The sequence below is a fragment of the Cygnus olor genome, chromosome 2 (assembly GCF_009769625.2).
Source record: "Cygnus olor isolate bCygOlo1 chromosome 2, bCygOlo1.pri.v2, whole genome shotgun sequence".
NCBI classification, from domain to species: domain Eukaryota; kingdom Metazoa; phylum Chordata; class Aves; order Anseriformes; family Anatidae; genus Cygnus; species Cygnus olor.
Genome location: NC_049170.1, coordinates 43,469,444 through 43,482,269, shown reverse-complemented (window position 1 = coordinate 43,482,269; position 12,826 = coordinate 43,469,444). Strand labels below are relative to the sequence as shown.

General features: G+C 39.5%; 1 protein-coding gene across 1 annotated transcript in view; it reads left to right on the top strand.

The window, feature by feature from the left end:
* GADL1 (glutamate decarboxylase like 1) overlaps positions 1-12,826 on the top strand; it is an 84,143-nt gene extending 71,317 nt beyond the window's left edge. The window contains exon 15 of the mRNA XM_040548990.1: positions 9,954-12,826. Within this exon, the coding sequence (XP_040404924.1) occupies positions 9,954-10,127 (174 nt within the window). The 3' untranslated portion in view covers positions 10,128-12,826. The remainder of the gene's footprint in view (positions 1-9,953) is intronic.

Below are 12,826 nucleotides of genomic sequence, written 5' to 3'. Positions count from 1 at the left end.
GTAGGCCAGGCTGGAGAAAGAAAAAGGTTCTTGGATCAATTTGGTGTACAGGATTAGAGGATTTAATCTGTGCTTCTGAATGTTGAGCCATAGCTACAGGGATGTAGAGTAGGCCCAATGTTAGCGATTTTTTTTATTCCATATGTTCCTTTCGAGGTAAGTATATTGTTACAAGTCTCTGCAGGACAGATGCTAAATTTTGGGCCTTTCCCCTCCAACTGCTTTCAAATTTTCTAAGGATTAACTGCAATCTAGCTCCTTTTAATCATAATCATATATAATTTAGTTCTTTAACTGCAAGCAATTGTGGGTGCAAACCATTATTTTCCCCTCACTTTGCACCCTTTCATACTGCAAGAAACTTTGCAAATTCTAAAACCCTAAGGATCCTACTTTGCTCTTTCAGTTCAGTGTCTGTACGCGGGTTTAAGGACAAAGATTTGTAACGTGTTGCTTTTCACTTGTGGAGAAAAAGGAAAAAAATATGCTTACTGGGGATGAGTTGATGAGGAAGGCTGAGCTGGAATGAGCATTGTCCTGGGACAAGATCTATATGGATGAAGTGTTGTTGATTTTGGTAGGACTCCATGTTGAAGGGTTTGATAGCTTTTATTTCATGTCCAGATTAGGCTTTAAGTAAATCAATCTTGGACAAGCAAAACAGTTATAATAAATGACAGTTATTGGTCCTATATTTCACTGGATGGAGGGGAGAAGGGGTCCTTTTCTTTGTTAAATTGGGTGATCCGATCAGACAGCAGCCCTGCTTCTGTGGTAGCAGCGTGGGTCATGGTAGAACAGCCCCACCTCTCCCAAACAGATTAGAAGCAGCCTCTGTGAAGGTCATTATGCTGGTTTTAAGGAGGGGAAAATCTAGTTTTGTTGTAATACTCGTTTTTCTTTAGAATTGTATAAAGAATTTGAAAAAAGACTCCTTCCTGTTCTTTAATCCTTACTCTAATGCAAATACATAAGGTGCTACTTTATGCCAGCAGCTGACTTGTGCAAGTAGAAAATAAGGTGTTACCAGTAGGGAATCATTCCAACTTTCTGAAGCAATGTTAGTTCTTCTACTCAAGAAGTGTATTGAGTTTTTGAACTTGTGTCATCAAATAATGTAATCTTCCTATTGTAAAGTGCTCCTCCCAGCCCCAGACATTCATGTTGCACTGTTATTTTTTTTCCCCAGTGGAGAAGGAGAACAGAAGCTCATCCCTATGCATACAAACTAAAAAGGTTATTTTTTCCTGTTAGTTACTCTTGTTTTCAAGATGACAAGCTGCCCTTTCATCCTGCATGGAGAAGAGAGAGCTTGTCTTTGGCAGCATTGAAAAGACTGGAAAACCTAGTCACTAAAATGGAAACTTAGCAAAGTGTTCTGCAGAAGAACCTTGTGTACACTATGAAAGCTTTTAAAACAATTGTTTTTATAAAAAACAGTAGCACTCAACTCTCATGCTACTGTTTAAGCAGTTCTGAGTGCTCTTGCCTTTGGAGGTTTCTCAATGCCTAGACTTTGCACATAACTTGTTAATAAAACCTTGGTAAAGCAACACAGAAATGTGAGAAATAACAAGGAACATTATTCATAATAATAAGGAATCCATGTGAATTGTCTTGAAAAGATACGTGTACTCAGACAGAAGACAGCATGGGACTGCGTACCTGGAGAACAGTGGTGTTCAACAGAAGTTTTATCTGTAAGTGAAAACATACCCAAACATCTTCAAATGCTGACTCGTGGCTGCTGTCTGTTCTGCCTCCTTCTCAGAGGCAAATACTGTTAATGTAAAAGCCTTGATCTGAACACTTTTTTGTTGCATAAATGACCGGCTAAAGAAGTCATTCAAGGCAATCAAAATCTGAAGCCAACCTGTCATCTCCTATTAGTCAGGTTGTTTGCAATGATTTGTGGGGTTCATTAGTGGGTCTTCTGGCAAAAAGTAACTGGTGAGAAGATGATGTGCAAAATATGATAGCGTAGACATGCTGCACAGCCCTGCATTGAAGGTGCATGAAGAATGTCTGTATCAAGACAAAAATACAGCTGCATCTGGTCTCCTTTGATATGCTAGTTGTTCCAAAGAATGTGGAAGTGGTTACTGCTATTTTGACAAATGCGTTTATTTCTCCTTTTGTTGCCTGGTGTGGCACAAGGGGAACACTGGCGCAATAGTGTACAGCAATAATTTATTAGTGGTTTAGGGATGTGGGCCCAGAACAAATTCTAGACAAAAGAAAAACATGTTTGGGTTTTACAGAGCGCCTTGGCTACAGGAACAAAGCCATGATTGGGTGTGCAAATATTTGGTATTTCGATTGTCCCAGTTGGGGTGACAGCTGACAAATGGTCTGAGTTTGTTTTTAATTATCACCAAAAGAAAAAAAAAAAAACAACAACAAAAAAAAACAGCCTGTTGTTTTAAAGCCAGCAACTGATTTTGCAGCACAAGGCAATAAAAGATATTTAACAGTGGAGGATATACTTTCTCAGTGTTACAATATGCTGAAAGCACTATTACTTCCAAATATTTGTAGTATTTAGCTAGTTTTGTGGTTACAACCAACCAAGAAAATTGTTTTCTTCACTTGTATTGCATCCAATGATCAATACTAAAATGCCAGCTACCATTCTCACTTAATGCTAACTGGTATCATTGGTATCAATGTTATCTTCTGCACACACTGGAAAGGGCAGCAGATATGCGGTGACAGATGCTTGTGAGACCTATTTGGCACAAAAATTACTTAATATATATCATACTAGTGTACAGAGCACCCGTGAGGTATCAGGGTCAATTACAATAGATATATGAACACACAGAGACTTCACTGCCCGGAAGGGTTATAGGCCCCCTGTGAAGGGAAGAAGAAGCATGTTACCCAAAAGAGATTGAGTCATTTATCCAAGACAACCCAAACAGTCTCTGGTAGGGGAAGGGACCAATCCTATTTGTTGAGTCTGTATCCATTATTTCAACCACTTCATTATCGTTTAAGTAAGATAAGAACAATGTTGAGAAGATCCACTGAAATTAGAAGGCCATATATAAAAGTTTAAAGTTGTGCCCAAATGCTTAATTGAATTGGGGTTTTGTTTACTTTTTGGTTGCAATTACTGTACAACAGTTGTTCTCTTGTGAATATACATGAATCTGAATCATTTCTTGCAGGAAGTGTAACTTGCCAGAATTTGAATAGCCAATAATTCACCTTTTAAGTAAAAATCATGAACCTCCGAATGCAAATTTGCCCCTCCTAGGGAGGCCAAAATGGACTTTCGTGGTTGGATGAGAGAGACTGTTCTGCATAAACTTGTCTTCCATTGCAAGAAAGAATTGAGGCGAGAACACACAATGTGTTTTCCATTTTTGTGAAATCATGAGAATGTGATCTTTCCATTTTGTCAAAAGGGTGACTTTTTTTGTCTTCTAGCTACAGCCCTCTGCCAATTTCTAGCACAGCATTCAGTACCTCGGAAAGTTTCATAAAGGCTGTGTTTGAGGAAGAAAAATAGTTTGATCTGCGAATATGCTGCTGTCCTTCCAACAGTGTCTAGCCTGCTTTTGTGGATCCCTAGAAAGGTTATTGATTTACTGCAAGTGTGGTTTTCTCTAGTAAAGGCCGAAGGCTGTTTGCAGACTGCCACCTGAAGCAGATGCATAAGGAGGAAATTTAGATAATTGCGTTCTGCTTCCATTGGAGTCTGCGGCAATTTTGAAATGATTTTCAGGAGGAGCAGAATGGGTCTGGTGACTGAGTCCCCGCTGCCAGGAGCTGGAAGAGCTCATCAGCTTTACTTTGCATAGGTGCTTGGGGAACTGGGAGCTGTCGGAAAAATGTTGCTGATAGAAGTCGCCAGTATTAACACTGGTTTTTATAGACACTTTCTGACTTTGTATTACTTGCTGGGCTAGCAAGATTAGAGTCAGCTATACTACTAAAAGCTGTTCACATGAGATTCCCAGCCAATTTTTGCCGACAGAACAGGCAGTCCCACAGATTTTCTCATACTTTCTGTCTTTTCTGGGGGGCAGAAATTCTACAGACATTTCAGTTAAGTGTTGTCAGCACTTTTGATCCCAAGTATTTATGGCTGTACAAATAATGGATTTTATTTTTTATTTTTTTGGTTTGGCCACTGAATTAAGAAACTTAATAGAATTCTTGGTTTTAGTTGACCAGAAATAATTTTTGTTTTCAGATGAACTAAGATGAATCAGTTTGCTTGGTTTCAGTTTCCTTAGTCCTTTTCTACTCCCTGCAATAAAAAATGGGTCAATTTCCAATTGAATTTAAGTTTTAATTGAAAACATTGTTTTGAAACAACTATTCAAAATAATTTTGTTTTACTTTAGACTTTTCTGGTTTTGTATTCTTCTGACTAATGCTATTTTTTCATTTGTGCAAGTTGTCAAATTGACAATCTTTCTTCCTTCAAGCAATGTCTTTTTGCAAATTCATTGCTTAGTGGATTTGCTTTTAGCTAGCACTGTTATCAATTTGTAACTCATTCCTCTTGGCTTAGTATGTAAATCAGGAAAATACAAAATTTACAAAATGTTACCCACACGTTAGAAAGCTGTTGTGGTATGTTAAAATCTGATATGACTAGACTAATACAGCCAGAGTGGTTGAGAATTACAGCAGTGCTGGTAGTGTTCAGGTAATGGAGGTACAGTTAGAGGCATAGAAAATCATTTGTGGTGAGGCAGTTTGAAAATACTGGATTAGGTCTAAAAAGAGATTCACTGCAGATTAACACAAGGCTTTGAGAAAGAAATTCATACTCAAGGTAGGACAATCTTCCATTATCAGCAAGCTGTTCTGTAGACGTCCAACCTGAGCTTCCTTGCCGTGTCAGGGTATCTGTTAATTGCAATTGTGAGAGACAACACTAGAGCAGAAGAATAAGAAGCTAATTAAAATCAGTATGTGCGTATTACTTTATTTAAGCAAGATGAATGAGCTAGCCTATCTGTTGGGAAATTCTTGTTCTCCTTAGGACATCTTATCTGGCTATCCACTCCCAGTAGCATTAGTACAGGTGGGGTTGGGGGCCCAGTGGATTTAATTCATGAACAAAAGAGCTACATTACCCTTTTCTGTCCCCAGAAACCATAAGCTGTTTTTGACTAAATATAGGAATTAAACCATACGCTGGTAATAGTGGCTATGTATTTTAGAAGTTAATGGGATTGTGTGATTTAAATTTTTTTTTTTTTTTAAGTTAGAATAAACTTTTACAAATCAATTTTAAATACAAACGTTCACACAGGAGGCACCTTACAGTGGGTGAAATCAAAAGCATTATACTGTGACATGAGTAATGGGGCAGGAATATCACCTATACAACAGAGCTGCTCTGGAGATTTCACTTGATGCAATACATCCGTGTGCTAGGAAATTATCGTATCTTAAGAGCCATGTTTACATAGCATGGCCACTTTGAGAATGGTTTTGGAGGTCTTTCTATCTGGTAGAAGAATAAATGATCTCAAATAGGTGTTCCATCAAGTCCTCTAAAAGGATTTTAAGAATTCAGACTTGGGAGCTAGCTCTTGGAGACACTAGGCGTATGCTTTTCCTGCTGAGAAAGTGCTCGACTCTGTTGATGAATCAGTCCTTGATAGCTGCTGAAGCATGTTATGCGGTCATGGCCTGAGCTTGGTGGAAATTCCTCAAGTGTTGGAGAAACCTCCATTAATTACCACTGACGAGTCAGTTGTGGGAAACACAGTGGTTTTTAAGGTATTGGCATGTAGCAGGATTGTGCAGAACCCCTCTTCTCAGGGATACTTGAGATATGGAGAGGGAAACGTGATACTTTCCTGGTCCTCCTCGTGCATGTCGATACTCCAGCTGCAGCGTCCATGTTGGCCCTTTCTACTTACCACATAGCTCTGTGTCTGTGTATGCGCTGGGAAGGAACATTGTCATCTTCCCCATGAATGTATGTAAGGGTCAGCTGCAGTCGGGGCTCTTGACAGAAACAGCTTAAATTTTAGGCTAAAATTTTCTGTTATTTATAGTGTGGCTGAGTGCTGGCAGGGAGTAGGAGAAGAGATTATCCCGTTGCCCAGGTAAATGGAGAAGGATCTAAACTGCTATGTCATTGCTGCTCTAATTTTAAAAACCTCTGCTATTGAAAGTAAGGGAAGAATCCAGGTGGCATGAGATGTTACAGCCCCTCTGTTACAGCATGGGGAGAATGTGATGTGCAGATCAATCCCCAGGCAAAGCCATTCCCTGGGCCTCTAGTTGTGTGCCATGTGTGCAGCTCTGCTGGAGGAGGGCCTTACACTCACTGCACTCCCTCCCTGCCTTCCTAGTGAGTCTGATACCTAATACACTGCTGAATTGAGCATTTTAAATAATAATCTCCAGGGTGGGCTGGCAGGGGAGGGCAATGGTAGAAAGGCAGTGGTGAGGAGAGGGAAGGAGAGAAGAGAACTTAAGTTTTAGGATACATTACACTTAAAATTCTGAGACTGTTCCACTGACGGGCAACATAAAGAATTAGGTTTACAATATGAAGTAAATTCCATAGTAAAATAATTGGACTGTCGAAGCAATCTTGCTCTCACTAAATTGCTTTCCTATGAACTTATCCTGAATGGGGCTGTGCAGCTCTTTCTGATATTTGAACATCCTCAGTTCTCATTGACTTCATTGGGAATTGAACTCATGGAACTCCTCACTAGGTAATTAGTTCCTTATAGGGCTGATTTTTCTGCTGCCAATCGGCAGTTGCCTTAACTTTCAGTTAGCAGTCATACCCAGTGCTCCTCAAGTCCATGCCTTAGCATCCCATGCATCATTTAATGGCTTTTCTGTGAGACATGTACTCAAGCATTTGCGCAAATGTTCTGTTCCTTACTGTTTGCTGTGGATAGGATCCATAATAGTTTTGATACACTGACTGCATCACATTAGCAAATAGAACATGCAAAATACATGATGGAAAACCTTTCCAAAAATAATCTTGTCAAAAGCCTGCAAGACAGTTTTTAGTTTAGTTTAGGTTTGTTTTCTTTATAAGTAGGAAGTGTTTGTTTTGTCTTCAAAAAAGGAAGGATGCACTTCAAACATATTAAGAGCACAACTTCATTAGCATGGAGGATGAATGAGATAATGACTGAGATAATGAAAGAGAGATTTCCTACCTTTCCTTTCTGTGAGAAGAAGACCTACTGAAATGCAGTATATTTACAGACCTTCTATTGCTAAAGTTCTAAATGCATTTGCTTTCATGGTCCCCATTTCTGCTGCTGCACATTTTGGAATGATGGATTGTGGAGCACGGGGTGTTGAGATGAAGAGAATCAATAATATGATACAAAAAAAATGAAATAATTCTTGATAGAACATCAATAAAGGCTAAAAGTTGCCATAGGGATTTGAATCTTAAAGAAGAGCTTAAGAAAGTATATTAAAAAGCATTCACTTCTCCCCTTGCACTTGTACTGCTTTTGTTCCCTGAGTAGAGGTTGCATGGGGGTTCTTGTCAAGGACAGGGGTGGAGGTGTTTGTTTTTTTCTGTATCGGTAGGTGCTCAGTATGGTATCTGCTGGTTGGTGTGATGTCTTCTGAGCACTGTCACAGCATCGATGCAATCTCAGCCCACAGCTGGCATGAATAAAAATGGAAGAGTAGAGCTCTTAGTAGCCTTATACACTGTTAAAGGGTTTAACGCAGCAAACCACAGGAGAAGTAGGAGAATATGTATCATGCCAAACTTACTTGGTGTTTAAGAGAATGTGTGTTGCAGGTCCATACACTGGCGTGAATAACCAAGAGTGATCCCAACCAAGAGTCTTTCCATTTGACTCCACTGCTGGCAACTTGTGCAAGAACAATTGGAGTCCAGATTTTGCCCTCGTGCTAGCACTGTACTGTACGGCATTCAGTGATTTGTTGGGACACAGTTTGGAATATTTGGTCTGAAATAGAGAGGACTGTTTGCCAAGAAACATACTTTTCAGGACAAAGGAGGCTGTCTCATGTAAAATAGCTGCCATCTCCATCCAAGCAGAACTCCAGTGCATTTTTCTTTTTGCTTGAGTATGGACTAAATGAGGTTAGTCTGATGTGATTCTGAGCCATAGAACAACAAAACTGAGGAAATCTTGAATCATTTGCCAGGCAGACAGAAACCCAGGTGGGAGATGTTTTTCTTTCCATGGTATAGGGGTAGATTTGATGAATTCTATTTCTAAATGATGCACGTGTTGCACATATACAGTAGAATTGTGATTTTGTTGCTAGCTTTCATTAGGATCTTTTTGCAGGAGGCACACCTGGAGCTCTACATTAGATTTTATGGTAATAGGTGCTGTTGAACATGAGTGAAGGTATCACAGTATGCCTCTAACATTTCTGCTGTAATTCTTAGTCTTCCTGTCCTTGTTATCTTCTTGTTTCTCAAATGTTTATCAGAACTACTTTCATAACTTTTTGCTCAATTTTTACTTGCAGCATTATGCAAAAAACAAAGTTCTGTTTACAGATTGCATTCTGAAAGGATATTCATTGCTCTCAGGTGTATAATTCATACCGATGTCACACTCTGGACTTTAATTAGAATGCTTACTCCATCACTCTCATAGTTTAAAAAACAAACACTAAATAAAACACGTAGCTTTGTCACAAAGATAAACCAAATTCAGAGAGGCAAATTAAGTTAGAACCATACACATTCCTCCTCTGAATTCAATATACATTTTGAAACAATGGTAATTTCGACATCTACCACTGAGCAAATATGGAAAAGCTAGGCTGTTAGTGTTGAAAACTGTAGGTGTTTCTATCTAAGCAAACTGTATGGGAGTTGCCTACTAAAATGTGCCATGTGAAAATAAAGCTATTAAGGCAAGGCTGGCATCATCATTTTTCTTTTGCAGATCAGGTGGTAGTTTCCAGCACTAACTTTTAGAGCTGAAATAAATTAATTCAGAAACCAAGGTTAGGTCATACACGTATTTGCTTTGTTCCAAGTCAAACCATCACAAAAGGCTGCAAAGGAGTGCACTGTTCTGAAATACATTAGTGTTATTAGTAATATATTAAAATGCAACGTCTTTAAAATATTACTTCTGTCAAAATACTTATGTGTGTTGAATTCTGTCTTCCAAGGAACAGAGTACTTAATCCAGCAATGCATTTAAGCTTATGACTTATTTCAAGCATGAGGACACAGAAGAACTGCTCGCATGCTTAAAGTTAAGCACAAGATTAATTGGACAAGGTTAATAGCCCTGCTGGGATGAGATCAAGTGTTCAGCTATAAGGACCTGACTCTGCCAATTTTACTTATGGTTTGTCCTGCACTGATACACCTATGAGATTTCATCCCGTTCAATACAAGAGCGGAGTAGCCAAATGCTACTTGCATCGTAAATCTAAGAGACGAAATCTTAACCTCCAGGATCAGGACTTCTCCCTTCATATTGCATCACTCTGACTTCTCTGGCAGCTCAAGGTTCACAGGGTTTTAATAGAAAGTGCCCTCTAGGGAGAGCTGCTTTGCAGATGTGGCGGGACAAGGGCCATGAAGTACAAGTAATCACGCTTAGCCTAGTTAGCACAAGGAGATAAACCGTACACTTAACCAGCTGCAGATGATGTTCTGCCTGAGTTCAAACCTTTCTAAATCTAGGGCTTAGGAACCTTAACCCAAGCTTTCCCATGTGGCAGATGAATGCTGCAAGCAGTAGGCTTTTGAGTGATTTAGATATTGCTCTGATTCCCTCGGGAGTCCCAGAACCTGAGGGTCTCAGTGCACGGTCTGCCTCAGGTTTGAGCCTTAATGTTTCTTGGGGCAGGCAACTGGAAGGCAGGCAAGGGGTGCAAAACTCAGACACTTCAAAAAAGCTTCATAAAGCACAAAACAGTTTCTGTCCAAATCTGTGTTTCTGAGGGTGACAATAAGCCTTTTCTGTCTCTGCTTTCAGGTTGCTCCTATAATTAAAGAAAGGATGATGAAGAAAGGCAGCATGATGCTTGGGTACCAGCCTCACCGGGGCAAAGTCAACTTCTTCCGCCAGGTGGTGATCAGCCCACAAGTGAGTCGAGAGGACATGGACTTCTTGCTGGATGAAATTGAACTGCTTGCTAAGGACTTGTAGCTGTAGCTCTTCAGCACCAGGCACTGCTCATGTGTGATATTTATGGACAGAGAATGGCAGCAGCATTCTGGTGCTATTTTGTGAAAGGTAGTAAAAAGCTTGACATATAGGTTGGAAACTGTTGTTTAACATAGTGATGTTCAGAGCTTTGCTGGTAGAATACCTCTTCACACAAAAGTATTTGCTGATGGGGGCTGAGACAGGCCAGTGCTTGCAGCACCACCGCCATTCTGGGAAGTGTTTCCTTGAGGGGGAGCACTTCTGAAAATGGTGTCTGTGTCCCAAGGAGGGCAGCTGTTTATGGGGTGTCTGTGCACAGTGTAGCTCAAAGTGATCGCTGATATATACAGGCAATACTCCTCTCGAGTTACTGGTAGTAGTGAATTTAGCTCAGTGAGCTTTAAAATGCTAGTTAGTACTCTGTCTACACTGTCAATATTGTATTTTGGTATGTGTTTAGGGGTAGAGGTCTACTTGGTATTTACAGTAAGACTGAAAATCATGAACTTAAGGAGTTCCTCAAGGCCCTTAATTAGGTGAGTTGCCCGGATTTTCCACTGTGAGCACCATCAGACAATAGAACAAGGGCCTAACAGGGTTGTGCAGTCACCATCCTTGGAGGTTTGCAGGGCCTGGCTGGACAAAGCCCCAGGTAGTCAATATTGACCCTGCTTTTAGCAGGTAGAACTAGATGACCTTCTCAGGTCCCTTCCAACCTAAATGATTTTGTGATTCTGTGAAGTCAAATGATTAGGCCTGGTCAGTGTTTGCCAACATTGCCCACACAAGACATCAGTGCTACAGCAGTGCTGAGAATATTGGAAAAGTGTCTTAGAAATACTTAACTCTTTGGAAACAGGAGTTACCTGCAATCTTGGAACTGTTGTTCATCTTCCTCTATTTTTAAAGCATAAATATTTATTTAACAGATTTAGATGCACTTTAAAATTATAGCAGAGGAAAAAAAAAGCGTATTTACCTGAAAGATGTGTATTTTTAAGCATGGTGACTATATGTTAAGGATGTAGGAAAAATACGTATTTGTCATTGTCTGTCTATATTTGCCTACAGATTTTAGAAGACTTGGTTTTATGTTATGAGTGTATAATTTATATTTTGGCACTGAAATTAAGGTGGCAGTGATCAGTGAAAGCCTGATTGTTTTTAGGATGGGAACTATCAAAGTATTTCTGGTCAACCTTAAGATGCAAAATGATGTTCTAAACTTTGTCTTCATGTTAAGAATTATAGTATACTTTTGATTTGTTTTCATTCTAGCTAAAAAATGATGAATTTTGTGAAGACAGAAATTTATTTCTTGGGGTGAAGTTCTTGCAGCAGATTAATGGAAATAACACTGTCTTTCACACTGTAATCAACACCTACTTACCTTAGTGTTTTAATGTTTGTTCCCTATCCTGTATTCGAGGTAACACCGACCAATACGAACCTTTCTGCTATAACGTTTTCTGTATTGCTGAAAAGTGTCTTTAAACACAATGCTTTTATATTTTCAGTTCCTACGTTGTACTAGGATCCAAAATTGCGTGACATTCCTACTTCCAGTCTCCAGGATGATGGTATAGAAAGTTTAACAAGGTCGTGATAACCAAGGAGGTCACACTGTCAAAGCAGTAGATAGGAGGAAGAATCAAATCTGCAGAACTTGACAGATGTCTTTAACAGTGTCCTGGAAGTGAATTTGCTTGTGCTACTATAGGGAGTCATTGGATTTCAAGCCAAACCCTGTGTTGATATTAACATGAAAATAAATGGCAGAATGTGGCCCCTGGATTCTGCACTGTAATATGTGCAGAATGCTTTTATATTACCTTGTGCTTCTGGGTTTACCAGTTATCATGATTTCGGAAAGCATTTAACTAAATTCAGGGCCCATAAAGCTTATTTAGCCTCCCAGCCAGTTGCAGAGTGTGGCAAGGGGTGCTGAATGGATGCAATGACTTGGCTTTTGCTTCTTGAGGTGGATAGGACTGCTAACCCTCCTCCTTTTCTTTTTCATCCTTGAAGTGAAAGACATGATAGTGTCAGGATTTTTTGATTATGATCCAAATTCTTGGTGAGTACTTAATTTTTGATTCGGGGGAAGCTGTCACCTTCCATCAGCTAAGAATTTGACCTGTGGTGTTTTTTTGATGGCACTACTGTCTAAAAAGTGTTGTTTCTCTTCATGTTGTTAGTGCATTTCTCTGTGCAGATACTGTAGTGGCTGTAGTTCTTTTTTTAAATGAGAGGAAAAGAACTTTTTCAATGTTTGCAGAAAGTGTGTCTCAGGCCAACATGTGGACTGATGTCTTCAAAGGTGTAGTTTAGCCTTCCAGCGTGATGTGAGTACCTTATCTGATCTCTATATATTTTCTATTGTTTCTGACCCTTTATCACATCCAACGTGCGCGATATGGTGGTCTCGTTTCAGGACTACTGTAATTTTTTCATAGTTGCTTATTTAGAACTGGTATGTACAAAACGTGTATTTTGTAGCTAATGATTTTAATAAAAAGTGAAGTAAATGATACCCATATAAATAGAGGCTGTGTTTGTCATTTGTTGATTTAAAACTGCAGGGATATGTATAAAAAAGGTACCGATGAGCTCTCCAGATGGAGAAACAGCAAGCTGCATGCACAGCTTTAAAATCTGAAATCTAGTTTAACCCTGCTTCAGGATGTGGTTTATCTGTG